This window comes from Manis javanica, chromosome 3 (genome assembly GCF_040802235.1).
Source record: "Manis javanica isolate MJ-LG chromosome 3, MJ_LKY, whole genome shotgun sequence".
Lineage (NCBI taxonomy): Eukaryota > Metazoa > Chordata > Mammalia > Pholidota > Manidae > Manis > Manis javanica.
In genome coordinates, this window is record NC_133158.1 from 211,593,392 (window position 1) to 211,615,147 (window position 21,756).

Below are 21,756 nucleotides of genomic sequence, written 5' to 3' on the forward strand. Positions count from 1 at the left end.
TGAAAAGGAACAAAGATAAAGATTGGGAGAGGTAGTAAAAACGTTTAAATAAGTGATTTGCCTTAAATGTTGAATGGTTTGTACATTTTTATGTTAGTTGTGGTCTGTTTGTTTATTCCTGATAGTATAATGGTTAAAAACACAGACTTTTTTTTCCAGTCCTAACCATCTTACTCATCAGCTATACATTCTTAGGCAAATTACTTGCTATCGAATGACTATATTATCATGCTTGAGTTACAGGAATGTTGTGATTTAACACTAAACAAAAATGCCTATAAAGCACTAGACATTGGTGTAGGACACACATAGATGTTTAATAAATATATTCCTCTTACTACTGAATAATACACAAATATTAAACAAGTAAGAACTTTCAAAAAGCATTCTGGGTTTGTTCAAATGTAACTTTCTAAAGAGTTATCCTTTCCTGGACTGCTAACCCTCAGCCAATAAAAGTCTATTTAGCGTTTCTTTCCTCAAAAGAAAGTCATTCATCACCTGGTGCTAAACACTACACTGAGTGCTGAAGCATATTTAAAGCTAAGGTTTACCCCAGTATGTCTCAGTCTAGTGGACGAAAAAGCCTCATGGAAGGGATGGATGCTAGCGCAGTAGGACAGAGAGCGGTGACATTGCAGTGTGATGATTTCCGTGGGGTGGGAAGAGGAAGAAAGGCAATCTTGGCAGTGGAAGCAGGATCTGCAAAGCACAGAGGCCTGAAAATTCTAGGTGACTGGAGTGCGTGGTCAGGCAAGCAGGAAGTAAGGCTGGGGAAGTAGGTTACTTCTAGATTGTGCAAAACACTTGTATCACCACAGACGCAACATTTATCTTTCTCAAAGCAATTGTATTTGCATCCATGCCAAAATATGGTTGTTCTAATAATTGAAAAAAAAAAAACATCTCGTAATCTCTTTTCTAGGTTGTTTGCTGCTTTCCTCCCACATCTGAAGCATCAATAGTAGCTCTCTGATGACAGGGACTCAAATTATTTTGGGGGTGGTGGTGGATTTTGTGCCTAATATTTGTGAAATATCCTGGGAATTAAGAAATTGCAAATGTTTTGAAAAATCTTCTCAGCCTTCCTTTTGAAAGACAAGAGCCTAAATAATATTTCCTCTTCTACACATTCAAAAATATGTTGAAATTCTAGCCATTTTCAATTTTTTAAAAAATGTCTTTTGATTCAGTGTTTTCCTGCTGACTTGTATTATATAAAGGTAGACTGTTATAAAATTGTAATATGCAATTTTCCTTCTAACCTCTGTTTTAACAGGGCATTGTTAGGAAGAAAATTTGAGCCATATCTTTACCAGAATGAATTCTTTCACCGTCTGTTAAGTAAAATTTATCTGGTACTTCAGTGATGTGGTTTGTGCGCTTCTGCAAGCTGGGGTCTGGTTATGTTCAGCTGACCCATAGGCACAGTTCTATGCATAAAGTATGACAGCAATAAGTGTTGCTTGAACTTGATTGAATTTAATATTTATGTTGCTTGAACTTGATTGAATTTAATATTTAAAAAGACCTTGCAACTTTAACAAGCTCAGAAAATGCTTTCCCCCCCATCTAATATGTCTATTAGACTTGAGGTAGGGGGTAAAAAGTACACTATTTTCTAATTTTATTAAAGTTGTAAGACCTGCAATTCAATGATAAATAATAATTTGATTATTTAAAGTGTCCCAATCAAAATGACCCAAAAAGAGCAGAAAATGACTTTCAAACGCCTAAATGTCATTTTTTCCTCATAGAAACCACTTTGTGGGAGTAGAGTTAAGTCCTATAAAATCTAATGTTTATCCTGGTCTGTAATGAATGAGAACCGAAAAAATATATGCATTCTGCCCTCCCTTGAGGTGGCTCACCGTCACTACAACCCCTGGCCAGCTGGTCTTCCTTTCCCTCCCTTCTGATGTCATTGCTGTTCTAGGATAGAAAATGCTGCAAGAATACACAGTACATTTTGGAATTAATGGATGCTGGAAGTTGAATTTTAAAGAGTTTAACCTCTTTCAAAGCCCTTAAGGAAAGACTTGAGTAGAACAGAGTGAACACACCTCCTGTATCTCTGCAAATAGAAGGAAGTTCTTAACATTTATATAAGACAGCAGGGGCCTGGACATGACCTCATTTCATCCGTTAGACTATTTGAGGAAAAAAGCAACAAAACTTTCCCACTTATTGACAGGTAAAGTTATCCCAATCCGTTTCTCATAGCCAGTAAGAAGATGAACTGTCCTTAAATGCATTTTAAAATTGGCAAATTATACTTCCTGGTTCCTTTTTGGTCAAACAGAAATAGCTGAAAGAGAAATTATCATGATGCTTTTGAAGCAGATTAAAAATTCTTTCTATCCTCATATAGATTTGCCAGAGTTCATTTGTACACACAACAGACCCCTCATTTCTCTAGTCCCTGAGACAATTAAACAGGACAAAAGACCGTCCTGTTCTTCTGTGGCCATAGTTTACTAGGAAATGAAGTATAGTTTGCTAAATATTGGTGTTGTATGTAATGTGCCGCCAGTGAAGATACGATTAATCTCAGAAGCAGAATTGCAAACATCAAGTTATAAACATTAATACTGATGGGCACCAGCTTACAGACTAACTGGAAAATATTCATAAAAACTAGTGAGCTTTTTCAAGCTCAACAAATATTTACTGAGCTTCTACTTTGTTCCATTCATGATGGATGCAGAGGGATACATAATGAACAGGAGAGTTGTGGTCCTGGCCCTCACAGTGTAGTGCCTTAGGAAATCATTATTGATAGACTAAACAAACGTTCACAGCGTGTGCCAAGGTTTGCATATGTGTTTGGTATTTGAAGATCTCAAATCAGGATATGAACTTGTGGGTGATACCTTACTTTTGTTCTGGTTGCCTTTTAGTTGAGGAAGCCTTATTGGTCATGTAATTTTGGCGATTCAAAGCATCTAAAGATAGTCTTTATACTTTGAAAACCTGTATGCCATGGAAATCCCAATTGTAATAGTATTATCCAAATAGCATTTATATATCCAAATGTATTATCCAAATAGCCTCATCTAAATATTCTATTTTATTGCTTCCTGCTTTGACATATCATCCACATAAAAGACTAGACTAACCTATAGTTCTTACCATTTTGAGACTATCTTATAATTATAATCTTTCTGGGAATAGAAAGTTTGTCATCCAAAAACACCTTCCTTGGAACATGACTTGTACCCCAGATTTGCTCTGTATTATCATTTGAAGAAATTTAACTTGTGTACAATTGGTAAGATAACCTTTCAGTTCTGACAGTGTTAATCTAAGTAGCATGTTTTTTGTCAAGTGTTCTAAAAATTGGCCTTTTAAAGGCAATTAAAGAGTCATTTATCTATATCCTGGTTGGTTCAGATAGACTCCCACTAAAAACAGCAGCTAACTCACAACACTGGAAGTATAAAGCTAAGTTTAAGAGAAAGTAGTAGCCAGCCTTAAGTAGAAGGTACTGTTTCTCCCTCTTAGCGGGTATCAGGATAACACACAACCATTGCAACTCTGATTCTCCAAAGAACCTACGCTGTTGTCTGGGGTTGGGTTGCTGTTTGTTGAGACCTCCCCCAGAGAGGATGAGTTCTCATTTTAGATACAGGCTATATCCTTTTAACAAAAGGTAGTCATTTTGCAGAAGCCTACTGTTGGTCATAGGAAAAACCATGCAGGAGACAGTGGGTTGGTTTTATCAATCTTGTTCTGTTGATCTTCACATTATAGTCAATGGTTGGTCAGTCAGATGGGAAAATGGCTAGTTTATAGTTCAGCACTTAACATTAAAGATAGACTCCCTGCCTCAGGACAACTTTTATACCACATGTGAGACACTTAACAATACCAGATCACCTTACAAATCTCTTCTGTAAGCCTCTTTCCTGCCAGCAAAAGAAAAGTGAGAGGAGGATAGAGCTGCTACCAAGCCAGAGGTGAGGCAGATGTGGGTAGGGGCACTCTGACATCAGTGCCCTTGATAAACTTGCAACCTGGTAAATGCAGTTGACTCTCCAAGGTACCAGTGTTCCCACTGGTATGAACTTCATGTGATTATCATTCACATTTGGTAGTTCCATTAGCAAACTAGGAAATCCATGGACCAGCAGAACCAAACAGTGCCCTCTTGCACATGTTCTCTTTCTTCCTATTTAAAATAAAGTGGAGGGTTGAGCACACTTTAATGAATTCAGTGGTGTGCAGTCAAGAGACATGTTTCAAGAGAAATACCATTTCTCAGTTGTTTTTCTTTAAGGCGATTAGAATTGGTCAGTTTCATGGTTTTTGCCTGACAACTCCTTGTTAGGGTCCAGGCTTCCGAGGCTTCTCCAGAGAACAAACTACACAGGCATAGAGATGTAAATTCAAGCAAAGTCTTTATTCAGCCAGCTCGCTGGGGTCCAAGTCAGCCTGACGCAGCGGGTCTCAACAAGGACCCCGAGCACTCAGAGCCAAGGGTTTATATAGCATTTTCAAAGCACTTAACTCATAGTAATTTTCTACAACTATACATTATTCTTGCAAGACATATATCCTGGGGTTAAGCAAGGGCAGGGTAAGACTACTCCTCAATGGTTAGGGAGGTTCTGCACGATAAGCTTGGTATGTGAGATTAACTGACCAAGGTTAGCTGACCAAGGGTCACAGCTGCCCACCACCCGGTGCTCATGATTAACTTGTTTTTCAAGGCCTTACCCAGGCCCAGGTTTTTTTTGTTTTTTTTTTCTCTGAGTCACACTCTCAGAAAATGGTTTCTAGGTTTCTAAGATGGCTATGCTTATGCTAATTTACTAATCTTACTAATGCTTAGATTCTACCTTTCCCCACTTTCCTTTGACCATTCCAATCATGGAATGTTTGTTTCTTCTGCTGTGTGAGTGAATGATGCTGCGGTCTCAGCATTAGCACCTGAACAGCACTCACTCTTTCCCTAACAAAGGCTATTAGCCGGTTTAAGATACAGGGACCTAAAGTGAGGAGCAGTATAAAAATAAGCAAGGGCCCTGCCAGGGTGGATATCAGGGTTGTAAACCATGGGGATTTAGTAAACTAGGATTCAAATAGCCCTTGGCTGGCCTCTCGCTCTCTCTTCCTTTGATCTGGCCTCTCTCTAAGTTTAGACATTGAATCTCTTACTATTCCGGAATGGTCTGCTGTTAAGGTTTAGCTAAGTTTTATTAGTTCTTTTTCCTGACTCTTAATGCTCTCTGCACTCCTTTACATCCTGAAAATTGTCTCCATTCTTCTTTTTATGGTCATCATAGAAAGACTTGTGACAAAAAGGTAATACATGTTAGAAGGATAACTTCCTGTACAATCATCACAAAGTACCACAAACCACACTTTACAGTGGTAGGACTTCATTTAGGACAGCATGTTACTGGACAGGTGATAAACCTGTGTTGTTTCAAGGCTTAATGATAAGATAGTGTGCTAAAACTTCAGCTCCAAGATTCAGACAGCAAGTAGGGTCTAGTGGCAATTAGCATGCTGCAAGTAAATAAAACATTTAAATGTAGAATCTTGGTGGTGAAAGACCCTGAGAGAGGAAACTTGTGTGTATGTTAGGGCACATTTCAGACTTAGTATCCAAAATTCTCTCATGGATGGATTTTTTTTTTAAACAAATTAAGAAAGTCATCTTACCATTCCGATAAGGACTTGGAAGTCTTCTTGTGTGTGCTAGTGTGGGAGGAGGTGCTATAACTCCATGATAGGGTTAACGGCACTGTATACGTAGACTTTTAGTGTGTGTTGATATTGTGTTTCAGCGCAGAAGTCCCAGGGCTTATTTAATTCTCCTGTGCCCAGGATTAAAAAGCGTCAGTGTTGCTGTTGTCTCCAGAGCAGTTAGATTTCCTTTCCCAGAGGGAAGAAGCCCCGAGGTGAGATGTAGCTGTGGCCGTGGGGCTGTCCTGGATTTCTTGCTGATGTGGTCACATCTTTGCCTCCGGGAGCACTTATGAAATTTATTGGAGTTTGGTTTGTATTCATTGCTACAGAGATTTGCATCTTAAAGGAAATCTGAAACAATACCGTGTTTTCGCTGAATAATGACTGTTCCTGTGAGGTCTTTGAGCCAGAGAACTGAGTTAGGAGACCTGAGTTCTAGGTCGGGCGACCCTGAGCAGGTCAGGCCTCTTCCCGGCTCCTCATCTGTAGAGTTCATGTCCTCATCTGCGTATATGAGGCTGACTAGAGGCTGACTTGGTAGTATTTCCTTCCAGCATAAAGTTCTTTAATTCTTCGGCAGGATCTACTGTGGTATATCTAAATATACTAGTCTGTGGTATATCTAAAACCATGTGTAATGATCTGTGCTATTGGGATTCCATTGCATTTATGAATTAAGATTCCCAAAGTCAACTTCTCATATCTGAATCCTTTCATCTGTTCATAGGGCAATAATAATTTTCCCACTTTAAAGTCTCTTCTCATAGGTTTTTCTATTCTAAAACTTTAAGAAGCTGCAAAGCCACGAAAACATACAGGTTCTTCTGTAATAGAACTATTTATATTTTAGCTTTCCTTATAGTCATATAAACCTTCCAAAAAGCTGATATGGGCAGAGCATTATTTATTTTAAGTCTGTGGAATTACAAATGAACTCTTATTTATAAAAAAGCACATTGATGTAGAACATCTTTTGTTTGTTGTCCTATAGTATGTTGGCAAAACAAGTCTTTGAAGTGTAAAGTTGTTGCCAAAAAGCATTAAGATAAACTAAGAAAATTTATTATTTAAAAATAATTTTATGCAATTCTCTTTTGCTCATGCTTTGAGACAGCAAACTATTTTCAAATAGGGCTTTTTTAAATTACAAAATCATAATAGCACATGCTTACTACACAAAATGAGGAAATACAAGAAAATATAAAGAAGAAAATTAAAATACCTTTTAACACCACCATCCAGAGATAATCATTAACATATGAGTGTATTTCTTTTCAGTCATTTTTCTGTATTATGTATATATACCTTTTTTTTAAAGGTATCCTTGATATACACTCTTATGAAGGTTTCATAAGAAAAACAATGTGGTTATTACATTCACCCTTATTACTGAGTATATACATATATTTTTAAAAAGAAGGTTATACTGGTTATGTAGTTTTATATTTAATATCATCTATATACTCTTTGAAAACATGATTTTAAATGATTAAATGCATTTTAAGAATGTATTATAATTCATTATCCAGTCCCCTACAGCTCGCCATGTGCGTTGACAGTCGTATCTATTTCAGGTCTAAACTTCATAACTGATTTGTTGCCACTTTGTAGACAGATACAAAAGATGGTGAAAGAAAAAAGTATTTTGAAAAGCAGTTATAAAATTAATGAGGTAGTTTTTTGTAATATTACTAACTCGATTTATTTTTATTTTGAGCAATATTTTTTATTAGAAAATACAGTAACACATTGTAAAACTATTTAGGAAGCACAGTGTATAAAGCAGAAAATACTATTTCCATTCATAAATAACCATAAAATATTTTGGTACATTTACATTTAGTGTTTCCATCTACCTGTCTCTGTATTTTTAAACATTGTTAGAATAACTCATGTATGGTTTTATAACCTGCTTTGCTTTTTTTCATTGACATTTCCCATGTCATTAAGTACTCTTTGAAAAACATGATTTTTCTCATGGCTTTTTTCTTCAAATGGCTGTACCATAATTTATTTAACCATTATTATTTTATTAGACATTTAAATGCTTCCCAGTTTTGCCCTATTAAATAGAAGTGACATGAACACCCTTGTATTTACCTTTTGTCCAAAGAACAAGGCATGTTTGGCCATATTACTACCACCTCCCTACAAAAAGCTAAGTTCATCCGTATCACTAGCCGCGGCCTTGAGCATATGCTGTCCCTGGTCAGCACAGCCTGTCCTTTGTGTGCACCATGATCATCCTTCTGGTGAGTGAAAATCAGCTTTGTTTTGCCTACTTGGTAGGTGAAAAGCCGTGTTTCTGTCTACATTTAAACTTCCCTAAGTGCTAGTGAAGCTAAACTTTTTTAAATGTTTACTAATCATACATCATTTTCTGGTGTTTTTTTCATTTACCCATTTTTCTATTGTGTATTCATATTTTCTTAATGACTTGTGTGTTAACTCTCTACAGAATGAGATCATTAACCTTTTTTGCTATATATTTGCTTTTACTGGCAATTTATTTTTCATTTAAATGTAAGTAAATTCACTGCATTATTCTTGTGTGACTGCCTCCATCACTTATGCTTCTTCATTCAGATGTTTTCTCTAGCTTTTTTTTTAATGATTTCACTTTTACATTTAATCTTAATATATTGGATTTATAAGGTGAGGATCTAGTTGGGCCTTGTTTTCCAGGCAGCTGACTTTCCATTCCTTCTTAGATTTAAGACACTTTGTGTTTTGCCTATAGTTATTATATTTGTTGGTTCTTTTGATCTCATCATCAATTTTTGAACCACAGTTTTGATCATTGTAACTTTATAATTTCCTAATATTTGACAAGATAGGGCCCATTCATTATTATTTATTTTCAAAATGTTCTTAACCATGTCATTTGTTTTTCCAGGTTAACATTAAAATCATATTATTGACTCATACCACTCCCACTGAGAAAAAAGAAGAAAATGTTTTGATTTGATTGAAGTGCATTAAACCTAAAAATTCATTTGTCATTATTACTAATTCTTACCTGGAAATATGTTATATGCCTCTCCATTTCTTATATTTCTTTTTTACCTATCAGCAAAGTGAGCAGAAGTTTTTAGTTTTTTTATATGGTTTCTTTATTTTTCTTACTAGGTACTTTTATTGCTAATTCTCAATTTTTCTTCCTCTTCTAAATAGTTGCCTTTTTTCTGTTAAATTGTTGAAATGGTTATTATTGATACATGGGAAGGTTTTGGTGTTTTTATTTATTCTGGTTAGTACCCAATCACCTGATTATTTCTGAGGTATTTTCGGTTTATTCCTTGGTTTTCTTGGTATGGTATAATAGTCAAGTGGTAATTTTGTGGCCCTTCTTCCCAATTTGTTTGTTAATTCTGTTTCATGTCTTAAGGTTGCTGACCAGCACCTCCAGAGAAACATTAAATCATAACAAGAAAAAAAATTGTATTGGGGTTCGGGCTCTGTTGCCTTGTTTCTGATTTAATAAGGATGCCGCTAGCATTTTATCATTTTATTATTAATGTTATCAGTTACTGTTTTTCCAATATTTTATTGTGAAAAATTTCAAACATACAGCAAAGTTGAAAGATTTTGTTACCACCTAGATTCTAACATTAACATTTTATTGTACTTGTTTCATACACATCCTTAACAGATTTTTTAATTTTAATAAATTTTAATAGTCTTTGTTGCATTATAGAAATACTTATTTTACTTAGTGATCCAAGATTTTTAAAAAATCAGCACTACACTAACTGCTGAGGCTACAATCTCAGCCCCATTTGTTACCAAGAAGTAGCCAGGTGAAGACATTTCAATAAAGCTTTGAGATGGTAGCTTAGGAAAACTCTTCAGATGAAGGGGAGTCTAAAACATCAAAAGAAGGGTAGCAGCACAACTTGGATTACACAGGATAAAGAAGTGAAGTTAGAGTTTTTCAGTATTTGACCAGATTTTCTAGAGAAGAGCATGCGTCACTCAGCTGGCAGACTACTCACTCAGAGAAAGACCTGCCTGTTCCAGCCAGCTTGCCAGGTGTATCTCCGTAGTGAAATAAAGTCCATCAGGCCAGTGGTTGAGTCACTTCTCTTATGACCATTCCCCTCTTTTTGTACTGACTCTGTTGACCCTGTGTATTAGTTTCCCTGGGCTAACATAACAAATTTCCACAAACCAGGTGGCTTAAAACAACAGAGGTGTATTCTATCACAGTTCTGGGGGTCGGAATCTGAAACCAAGCAGAGTTGGTTCCTGCGGGAGCTCTGAGAGAACCTCCACACCTCTCTTCCAGCTTCTGTCAGTTGCCAGCAGTCCTTGGATTCCCTGACTTGGAGTCGTGCGCACCACTGCAGTGTCTGCTTCCTTTTGCACACTATTGTCTTTTCTGTGTTTGTGTTCTTTTCTTTCTCTAATAAGGGCACACTCTTCATTGGATTTGGGGCCCAGTGTGACCTCATCTCCATCCTTACCATAATTACATCTGCAAAGACCCTATTTCCAATAAGATCACTTCCAAAGGTTCTGGGTGGGCATGAATTTTCAGGTGACACTGTTCCACTCGCTACACCCAGCAACTTCCTTAGCAAGTAGTAGTGGGTAGAGCGTGAACGTGGTGGTGAAGAGGCTTGGCTCTGGTCGTAGCCCACTCTGTGAGAGCTGGAGAAGCTTGTCATTGTTCCCATTTCTAAAATGAGGAGGTGGATCAGGGAATAATCTTTCAAGGTCCCAAATTGTCCTAAAGTCCACATTAAATGATGAAGTCATAAGCATAACTGATTTCTATCCTTACCTCTCTTATTTCTCTCTGGCCTCTGATTGTCTCCCAGGGGTATTTTAAGGTGTGATGGGTAGCAGAGGTGCTTGGATGTCAAAATCCAAGATAGATTTTATCTATCTTTGGATAAAATAGAATATCCCTGTCCTGCTCTGTAAGTGAACTGGGGTGCTCCATAGGCCTTTATGGATCAACAAAAGATAGTTGCTCTACTTGGAGAAGGTTTTCCCATTTCTCTCATCACTGCCTTCACCCTTGTTTAAAAACAAACAGAAAAAAAATTTTTTTTATATTATTTTGTTTGTTGCTGAAGCTCATTGAATACATAGATGTTCTCAAAATAGGGGATGGGACGGTTAGATCCCGAAGTGTTTCGGTTCAATGTTTGTCGCTCTTCTCCCCGCCACTGCCTGGTGATTTTAGTGATGCAGAAATGCACACTGGGTTGTAGACGGTGGGGCGCTGTCTGACAACCCTGAAATTTTATTTTGAATTACTAAAATGGTGAGGTTTAAATACCTATTCTGGAGAGATAGTTCATATAAAAGGACAGAAAAAATTTCACTTACATGGCATTACCCCTTGCTTAGAGAGTCAGTCTCTGTCTTTTCTATATGCTCACCAAGACACAAAGGGAGGAATTTTCTGGCTGCAATTTTTATAGACTTCAGTGCTATTGAAATGAAAGTGCTTCAAGGACATTGCCATTTGTTACTAGCTTATGGTTTCTCATCTCATGTAAATTATTTTGCCACTTTTCATTTTAATTCTTCGCTGTCATTGGCAAAATGATCATTTGATTTCTCTCTGTGAAGATATTCACTGATCACTCAGCTGACAGTGTCCTTTGTCTATAAAAGTATAGTGCCCTTAGGATTTATTTTTTCACTTTTTATAACTACCTGAAGATTTCTGTTTACCTTTCTTTCCATTTTTTTTGTCTTAGAAAATGTCAAGGAGTATAAACACCCTAATAAGGGACAAAAGTACGTTTTGAACTCCAGAGTTGCAGTTCAGAAAGACTCTAGAGCCTTAGAGCCAAGTTCCGTTACATTTTATCCACCTGGTAACAGTAAAAATATCATTCCCTTGACATAATATAAAGATTAAAATGCTTGATGGTGAGTAATGAATAGTGTTCATTATTCCTAAGGCTATCTTTTTGGGGAGGGAGTGGTGCCCTACCTGCAGGTGAGGCGGTCTTGAATTTTTAGTACCACACTGAAACATCTCTTGAATCCCACCCTTCCTTGTCGTAAGCCTAGAGACCCTTCCCTCAACTATTGCCACAGCTGCCTGACTGCCTTCTGCCTCTAGTATCACCAAGGATGTTGCCCTACAAGGATAAGTTTGATGATAATGATATGCCTGCTTAAAAACCTTCCCTCCCAGTTCCCAAAAAAGCTAACTGCGAACTCTCTAGTACCCTTTCCAAGCTGAACCCCTGTGGTTTTCTTCAGTTTGACCCCTACCTGCCCCGTCTCATGGACAGGACATTCCAGCCACGCTCAGCTCGTTCCCATTCACAGAGCATGGCTTTCTTCCATGATTCCCTTTCTCTGTACATGTCACTTCCTCTGCCTCGTGTTATTTCACCTTACCCACTCTCCCTTCACCTTCCTCACGACGCTGCACAAATGTTAGCATCTCTGCCCCCACGTACTATACAGCCCATTTTTGTAATACTTTCTAATGTTCCATTACATGCACACATCCCCTAGTGACCACGCTGGGAAGCTTTGTCTGATTCATCTTTGCCAAATTGCCTGGTATAAACTAGGAGTCAACCCTTCTGAGTGACTAAATGAATGATAAATGATATCCAAAATCAAAAGTCATTAAACCTATTTCCCAACTTCATTGAAAGTCCATTGATTATATAGTTTAAAAAAAATAACTGCACTAATGTAATTCTGTTCAGTTATATCTTAGTCTAAAACCCCTGAATATATGTAGAGAAGATAGTGTACAACATGGTGAGACCCCAGGTGGTTCTCTCCTGAAAGAGATGTTCATGGTTTCACTAAAAGCCTAAACTGAAACCATTATTCTCTGCCATTCTTTTATCCCATTATGTATTCATTTATTCAACCATGTATTTATCAAACAGTTGCTTATTGAATGTCTGTTACATATCACTCACTTGGGCTCAGGGAGGGCCACTTCTGAAAATCTAATAGGAACTGAAGTTACTGTCTTCTTTGATGTCTCCTTTTTTCTGAGCAGTTACCATGTCCTCTTTCCCAGAGCATGGGTGAAAAAGGCTTAGGGGATTTTAGTTGACACTAAATTCAGATGAGTTTTTAATGTGATGTAGGTCTAGTGACCTAAAGTATACCTAAAATAGGATTCTTTGGGGGAGTGAAAGGAGATATACTAATATCCAAGGTAACAGCACTGTCTCAGGCAAACAAGATGTATAGTCACCCTGTCATAACCCCTGTAGTCTCAGAGGTAGAGCAGACGCGTTACTAGTTACCTTGTTTTCCAAGCACATCTCGGGCTTTATGCCTGTGCATCTTTGTCTCTGCCGGCCACGTGGCTCCCGGGCCTGGAGTCTGTGCACCCCGCAGAAGCCCACCCAATTCAGTGAGCTTGCCCAGGTCAGCCTAGTCCATAGAAATCTGTCTCTACCCTGAACTCATTCAGCATATTGTTTAAATGCTTAATTAGCAGCTAGATGTAGCTTATCTAGCTTATCATGATTATCATACTGTTTTGACTTTAATTTTGATGGCTGCTTTTGTTTAACTTTTTCATATCTCCCTCCTCAATTGAACTATATGTTCTTAAGATCAGGGCCCACATTTTGAACTTACATCTATTCCTCAAGTACAGTGACTTATTCATGCATATGCTAAGACATATTTGTTGAATATTTAATTTGCTGGCCTACCTTTGCCTCTTTAATTAAAAAGTTACCCATTTTACATCAGTATCATGTGCTTGCCCTCCCTCACAAAGTAAAAGCTGTAAGAGAAGAGCTTTGCAGTAAAAATGTTAAATTATTACATTTTAAATGCAAGTATTTACCATGAGGCATCTTAAAAGTTATCATTTTAACAGTTTATCCTACTTCTTGCAACATTACAGGATAAGAAAGATGAAAGGGGTTCTCGCAGCCCTGTGTATATGCCTCTACCTGTAGTAATACATTTAAATGTTAATTAATATTTTCTATAGGCCTGCATTTCTTAATTAGAAAAGTAATAGGTCTTTAACAGAGAAGAAAAGGTTAATTGTCAGGTTTAGAGATTTAAAACTATACCGAATGAATTCTTACATTTTTGAGCCTTTGATTTGAAGGAATTTACTGATTTATTTTTACTCTGATCATCTTTATATAGTTAGATCCTGAAAATGCAATTTAAAAATGATCTTTAAAACTTTTAAACTCATAAAGTCATATATGAATAATTGCAAATTCTAATTTAGCTTCTGTGGCTTTATTCTGTTAGTCACTAGAATGGCAGGCACAACCCTAATATTTTCTAGCTGATCCAAGTACACTTTCTAAACATAAATGGTTTATGAGTTGTATTAATCATTAAACTAGTTCTTAATTGTTTCAGTGTTTCCCCAAAGTTCTTTTATTAAACAGAAATTTATAGAAATAGCATTTGTTCATTTTGCAAATTCAACAGAAAAGTACACAAAACAGAATGTGACAATCAATCTTAATTACCACCAATATTTCCCTGTCTTCCACCCACCCCCAGCATTCTCATTCCCAAAAAGTAATCATTTGTAACAGCTTACTGTGTATCTTTTGAGACCCTGTTTTAATAACTCTATACCCCTGATTGTCAACAGTTCATTTACACTGATACCCTCTTCCTTTGGAGGCGCCTGCACTGGATTGGCGGTGACTGTCTGTCCTTACTGACTTGTCAACACTGCTACCAATGAGGAGTGTGTATAAGGATAAGTCAGACTTGCACCCTGGCCTCAGGTGGCTTTCAGTATAGGAGGAGACGTGCAGTGGTAACTGTAATACCAGATTTTAAAGGTGTAAGAGGGAATAGGTGAAGCACTGTGGGGTGTATGGGGTGAGGAAAAGATTTTCCTTTGGCCAAGAGGTGATATTTAGCTACATCCTGAAAGACAGACAAGATTTGGGTTGAACAGGCAAACGGCAGATATTCTGGCAGGAGAAAGGCACGGAGATGCAGGGAACTCACGAGGTCATTCTGTTTCCTAGCCTGGAGTGTGCAAATATGAGGACAGCAGCAGATGAAGATGCAAAGGTCGTTCCCCGGGGAACCCTGAACAGCTTTATGAAATTGTTAAATCTTTTGACCAGAACCATGGCATTAGGATTATTAATCAGACGTTAGAGAGGGTAGAGGGCCAGGCACAGACTTGGCAGTCATTTGGAAGAAGAGTGAGGTTCGTGGCTGTAGAGCTGTTGCTGAAAGAGGGCCTGTAGGTCTTAGCAGCTCCCACAGCCTCCCAATCTTAGAAGGCCTTGATTTGTAAGACATGCCTTTATTTTGTGTATGGGGGTGGGAGGCACTGCCAGATTATTTTCAGATGTATCCTGATTTTAGAGATTGTAAAAATGAAACATACATCTTCAAATCGTGAAGTAGAGTGACCACTTGGGTACAGGGAAAAGACGGACACCACGCGGATAATGATCAGTGACTCAGAGAAGTCGAGAAGCTACCAGCATTCAGCAGACGCATGTTAAATGCTGTCCATGTTGGTGAAGGAGGGGAAAGGTTGTCTGCAAAGAGTGTGGTGGTGGGTTGAGGGCTTAGACTGGAGACTAAAAAGGCTTCAGGTTCAGTGAGCGTGAGGACCAAGCATTGAAGTCAGATGGTCAGAAGGGACGAAAGGAGCTCCCCTCAGAAATGGGGGGCCCGGTTACGATTGAGAAGCGCATATTTACAAAGCAACTGGTTGGCCCCATTTAATGACTTTGTCCAGGAGCCCTTGACAGCCTGGTGACGGGGGAGGGACAAGTGGAAGGTGCCTTGCTCAGGGCCAGAGACGGGCGGTGGAAGGAAGAGAGGAGAGGCTAGGCGGCCTGCGCTCCCCCCAGGCGCACCGTGCAGTTCCGGCTGAGAAATGAGCCGTGGGGCCAGAAGAAGAGGAGTAGGTGAGCAGATTGTTATTTTTAATTGAGGAGAGAGTTGGATTGGAGGTTATAAGAACAAATTATTTTGAAGAGGGGGACTAAGCAGAAAGTCAGTTGGGGAATTGCAGAATTCAGGATCATGGGGGTAGAATTCTGCGGCTGACTCTTGAAGACATGTCGCCTTTCTGAAACACAGATGGGAGTGTGTCTGTGTGGCTTGAAAACTCCTACTTGAGGATGAAGTCATTACTCCTTACAGAACAGACAAAGCTTATCGCGCTGGCCCCGTCCCACTTCTCTGGGGGTAATACCTCATTTTCTTTAAGAACCCCAAATTCTTACCACACTAAATTCTTTTCTAGGCTCAGAATCCTCAAGGCTTTTTCTGCCTTTCGCCTTCGCACAGGCTGTTCTCCTTGCGTGAGATGCTCTTCCTCCTTCTGTCTGCCTCGTGCACTCCTGCCCATCCTCAGGGTCTGCCCCAGACGGCCTTTCCTCTGCGCAGTCCTCCCAGGCTCCTGCAGACAACGCTGAGCGCCCGTCCTCTGTGTGCCCACGGCGCTCTGGCCCGCAGGCGTCCCGCGGGACCGTGCCGAGGGCACACCGATGTGGGCGTCTCTCCCTCTCTCTCCCCCTCCAGCAGAGTGTAAACCCCTTGGAGTCAGAACTACCTAATTCTCTTCTTTACCCACAGTGCAAGCGCATAATGTTCGGGACTTAATCCCTGCTTTCATTGTCTTTGCTGCTGAATTTTAAATGATGAAGCTAATGCTTCTCCCATGTGAAGGTGCAATGGAATCCCCTGGAGAGCTTGTTAAAATCCAGATTCGGATTCAGTCTGAGGTGGGGCCTGGGATTCTGCCTCCCCCACGGGCTCCTGCACTGCCGTCCATGGAACTACGCCAGGGTCTTTGCCCCAGTAAATAGCAGGAATGGAGTAAAGATAAAGGTCGATAGGAACCGGGAGGTGGAGCAGTCGTGGGGACAGTGACTTGGAAAACTCCACACTGTGAACACTGGAGCCGCAAAAATGGTCGCAGAAAATCGTGTGGGAAGATGCTTAACTCCTGGAACAAAGCAGGAGACGGTTGTGGGGGACGGGCGAGCTGGTGAAGGCAGGGCTGCGGGTTCAGAGGAAGGGCTGGGGCCTCCACTGTCCGTTCCCACTGATGCCGACAGGAGGGCGAGGGGGTGAGAGCCGCACTGTCACCTAATAAGCATTCTGGTTCCACAGATAGTCTCCCAGGCCTGATAATGCTAACGGTGGGTTCAGAAAGCCTTTTAGGTACTATTGTCCCGAAATAATATATGCTTTTTTTAACATATGGAAAAAGGCAAAAGTAATGATTGAATCTCCTTCCACTAATCCCCTGCCCCCACTATGAAGTAACCAGTATTTATGGCCCGACGTGTGCCCTTCCAGCTTTTATCCATGCAGATTTATGTGCACACAGACAGGAATTTTTCAAATTCCATAATGGAATTTTTGCAGGCACACTGTTCTGCAGATTGTTTTTCTCACTTAGGAATATGTCATAAATACTCCTCCCGGTCAATGGATAGAGCTGCAACTTATTTTCTTCCTAGTCATTTTAAAATAGCTGTGTATAAATATAGATGTCCCCTAATTTGTTCTTGCTGTTCTCCCGTTGATGGACAACTAGGCAATGTCCAATTTTTGCTGCTACAATATGACATGTTAGAGAAGTCGTGTTGTTACCAGAGCCTCAATAACAGAACTCTGATTTCAACCAGCTGGTCCTGTCACAAGTGATTTTTATATCATCGGCATCTTTTAATGAAGGATACTATGGGGCAGGCGTACGGTAATACGGTAGCCACTATCGTGCAGTCTTTTAAATTTCAGTTCACTAAAATTAAGTCAAATTTTAAAATTCACTTCCTCAGTCACATCACCCTCATTTCAGGTGCTCAGCAGCCACCTGTGTGCAGTGGCCACCCTATTAGACGGTACAGAACAGACCCTTTCCATCCTCACAGAAAATCCTATTGAGAACCTGGACTAGACACTCTAATATTACATCATCAAGAACATATTTTTCAGTGGGCTAGTGTTTTAACGAGAGCGCATGTTTAAAAGTACAAACTTTGTGTCTTAATTGGTTGCCTTTGCAGCTACTTCAATGAGAATCAATACCCAGATGAAGCAAAGAGAGAAGAAATCGCGAACGCTTGCAATGCAGTCATACAGAAGCCGGGTAAGGCCGCAGGGGCCACCTTGCTGGGTGGTGGGGCTCTCGGCTGCAGCTCGTCATTCAGGACCCAGACGTCTTCCACTCCCACGGCTGTGCCCAGCTCCTTCCATGCCATCCTCTAGGGAGAGCAGTCATTGCCCCTTGGGGACGCCCTTAGGGGGCTCCGCATCAGGAGTTCACAGGGGAAAGTTTCCAGGGAGTGTTCCTGCTTAAGATAGACCCTGAAATTATTTTTTTAAAGACTAGATTTCTTTTTCTAAAACACAGCATAAATATATCAATCCCAAAATAATTTTAACGTTTGGAATATTTAAGCAAGGTTTGTTAATGAAACGATGAAGATAGATTTTTTTTTTTTTACAATTGTTATGAATTGTGTAATTATGTATTCCCATTTAAAGAAAAAATTATTTTTCGAGATGGTGTCTTATTTCCTTCCCACATTGGGATGATTTCTGCTTAGCTAGGAACAACATGGGGCAGTTCCGGTCTGAGGTCCTGTTGCTCTCCAGTTAGTAGAGCCACTTAAACACCCATAAGTCTTTTCTTCCACTCTCTAAAATACTAGTCCGTATTTTCTGGTTTGTGCCACCAGAAACCATTCTCAGTCAAGATGATCCAGCTGATCCCCACTTGGCCAGTTAATTTGATTGGCTTAAAGGCTAAATACAGAAGTATCAGTGTTTTATAATAATTAGTGATTTATTCTCCCATAGCTAGAAGCCAGGCTTAGCAACCTAGACCCTATAAAGTCAGCGCCAATGACCTCTGTACCCTATTTCACACAACCCGAAGTCGCGGCCCTGAAGCCTCACAGGAACTCAGACTTTTCCTGGAAAGCCCTTCACCCTCGCAGGAGGGCCCTGGCCTGTTTTCTGATTTCTCCACCATGTGTGCCTCTCAGCTGAAACAGAAAAGGCCAGGGAGGGGAAGGTGTGTTTGCTGGTACACCTGGTGCTGTCTGGAGGAGTCACGTTTGGCAGCAAAGATGATAATAAACCTAGAATGATCCTTAATCGTGCTGTGTGCTCTAGCAATAGTAGCAGCAATAGGTAGTCAGAGGAACCTTTAGTCTTTAGGAAAATATGGGTAAGAATTATTCCTCTGGCTTAAGACAGCAGGAAACTAGTTTTATGGACGGCCTTAAAGATGTAAGTAAACTTCAGTTATCTGGAAACTTGAGGAGTTATAACATATTCATTAGACTGATGCTAATTAAACAAAGCCTCTAAGTACTACCATGTGAGCTTTGAACCCCAGCTGACTCACTTTGTGGAATTCTTTAATGCCGTATTTAATATTGGAAATCTTTAATATTGTGTGGCTTTCTGAATTGAAACATTTTATGTTTTTACTTGCTGTTTGTATATTTATGTTTTTACTCATTCAATAATAATTTGAGTATAGTAGGTAATGCTAAAAATATAACTCCCTGTGTCTGTTATTCTGGCAATAAGTGCAGGCAAAAGAATTTTTAAGAAGAAAAGTGTTGTTCCTTAAAACTTGTCTCAAATGTAGGTTATCTGAAGTGTATTGAATGCATTCACAGGCAAAAAGCTGTCAGACCTGGAACGAGTTACCTCCCTGAAAGTGTATAACTGGTTTGCAAACAGACGGAAGGAGATCAAGAGGAGAGCCAATATTGGTAATGTACCAGAGAGGCTGCTTTCTCTTCTGAAGCAGTTGTGGACATTGTGTTCGTTTTAAGAGGGACTTCAGTTTAGAACTGCAGGTCTAAATGATCCTAACTTTCAGCCTAAAACATAAGAATTGCCCTTAGGTTTTTCTTCATTGTATTTTTAACTACCTAAAGTTAATATTATTTACACTGTTGTATTGTAATAATAATGGCATTGTTACTTCTAAAACTCATTGTTCTTAATATTCTAGAACCTGTGATTAAACATGGCCCTGACCAGTTATTCCTATGGTGCATATGAAAGATACTTACAAGGTCTGAAGAGAGGGAATGTGACACCCTAAGCTTCTTTGTCGTTACTGGGCTATGACTTCAATATTAAGAAACATCTGATTAATAGTATTGGCATGAAAGAGTCTTAATAGGTAGGGAACATAGCAAAAGGTAGAGATTTAAAAAGAGCATTTCAGAAATGTGAATTGATGAGATTAGGGTGAGGGTCAGTTTTGAGCTTCTAAAATTGTGTTTCATTTATCGACTTACTCCCTTTTCATCACTGCAATTCTCAAACACTTTATAGAACCCCAAGACAGGAGAGCTGCCCAATCAGTTGGTAAGTATTTACAAAGCACCTAACATCAACCACATGCACACAGCCCACAGAGCAGCAGGGGTTCCAGAAGGGCACATGTGTTCCTCCCCTGACCCATGTGCAATTGGATTGCATCTGGCTGCAATTTAAAAGGACCAAAATGGAGAGGAATCTAGGTTCTCATTTAATTACCTTCCAGTTTCCTCAACAGAAAACTTAAATCAGTGTTTAGGCCATTCTGATCATGTAACATGATTTAGGGATCTATTTGCTTTTTTCGAAGAAGCAGCAATCCTGGAGAGTCATGGGATAGATGTACAGAGTCCAGGAGGCCATTCCAACAGTGATGACGTCGACGGGAACGACTACTCAGAGCAGGTGAGCCGCTGAGCAGAGCCTCTGGCTGCAGAGCCGGTGGGGGCGGGGCTAGTATGGCAACTCAATTCTGTGGGTGCGTTTTGTAGGGGGTGGGCAAGAGGAGGCAGGCTGACGTCCCTCCACTATGCTCGTGTGTATAGAGTTTCATGTAATTTGATTCAGTTGTCCTATTGAATTCGTGAGAAATTGTTACTCACCCCCATGGATTTATTGTCACACAACAGGACACTTGGCAAGTGCGCAATGGGGAGGAGGAGGAGGGAAGAAGTTCAGAGGGAGGCAGAGAAGCAGAGAAGGTAGAAGAAGAGAGGAGGATCTGACCCAAACAAGCAAGTTGCACCGTTCACCACACACACACTCACCGTTTGAGAAATACTAGGGGCCACGGGGTAGCTGGAACCCAAGCCTAAGCACATACGGCGCAGCGCTCGCGGAGGCCCCCCCACTGCGCCCGTGCCGGCAGCCCTCGAGCCGAGACGCACGGTTCCCCCAGAGCCTCTGGCACACGGACACACACATCCTCTCATGAATGCATGTCTTCTCACCCCACCCTGACTTAGTCTTCATTGCTTGGGAGAAAAACATACTTAATTGTAGCCACTGGATGGAATAATTCAGTAACTAAGAATGTGGGGGTTTTCCCCCCACTTATCTGTTGACAGACATCATTAAAATTCATATAGGTTGTAAATTTATTTCCATCTGCACTGTGAAAAGAGCGCATGGTGTCTTCTCCTGGCCGGCAGCACACCCTTTCCTCTGGCGGACGCACACCTGTTCCCCGCCCCCAGCCGGCCCCTCCCTCCGTCCCGTCCCGTCCGCGAGCTCCTCCTCCTGCCTGACCTTCACCAGCCTGAGCGCAGGTGCTACGGGAGGGCACGCAGTTCCATGCTGGTCCCTTCCTAAACCCTAAGGACCCGTCCATGACAGTGGGAGTAACAGCGCGCGTGCCTCCCGCAGGTCGCCTTTCTCCCTTCAGGGCTCCAAACCATAACTCCAGATTTTACTCCAGAGAATGTTCTGTAAGGTTTTAGTTGGAAACATTCCTGTTATTTTTCCATCTACCCATGTAGTTGGAGGTCAGGGCAGCACATCCCAAGCTTCCCCCCTGAAGGGACTTACCCTTCCCAAAGCGCTTGCTGCAGAGTCCCCCAAAGGTGTGACAGGCGGGAAGCTCGCGGCTTCTCTGTGGCGCACCGGCAGTGCCTGCCCAGCGTCCTGCAGTGCCCGTTTCCTTCACAGCCTTATTGCTCAGCACATCGGTCTGTGCGAGGAAAGGGCACCTCACACGCCCCAGATGAGCTGCCTGTGTCTCCTCTCATGGCCGCCTTCTGGCAGGACGGCACCAGCCCCACACGTTTTCTCCCACAGCTCTTCTGG

General features: G+C 40.4%; 1 protein-coding gene across 19 annotated transcripts in view; it reads left to right on the top strand.

Annotated features, from left to right (window-relative positions):
• The window catches only part of HMBOX1 (homeobox containing 1), a 163,681-nt gene that overhangs the window by 128,380 nt on the left and 13,545 nt on the right, over nt 1-21,756 (top strand). For 6 of the 19 annotated variants that reach the window (XM_073232761.1, XM_017650159.3, XM_017650161.3 and 3 more), the window contains 5 exons: nt 17,688-17,770; nt 19,317-19,412; nt 19,987-20,019; nt 20,282-20,376; nt 20,601-20,672. In XM_073232761.1, the coding sequence (XP_073088862.1) occupies nt 17,688-17,770; nt 19,317-19,412; nt 19,987-20,019; nt 20,282-20,376; nt 20,601-20,672 (379 nt within the window). Of the gene's footprint in view, nt 1-17,687; nt 17,771-19,316; nt 19,413-19,986; nt 20,020-20,281; nt 20,377-20,600; nt 20,706-21,756 lie in introns of all 19 variants that reach the window. The other 13 variants (XM_037024561.2, XM_017650168.3, XM_017650162.3 and 10 more) reach the window with 13 other exon arrangements.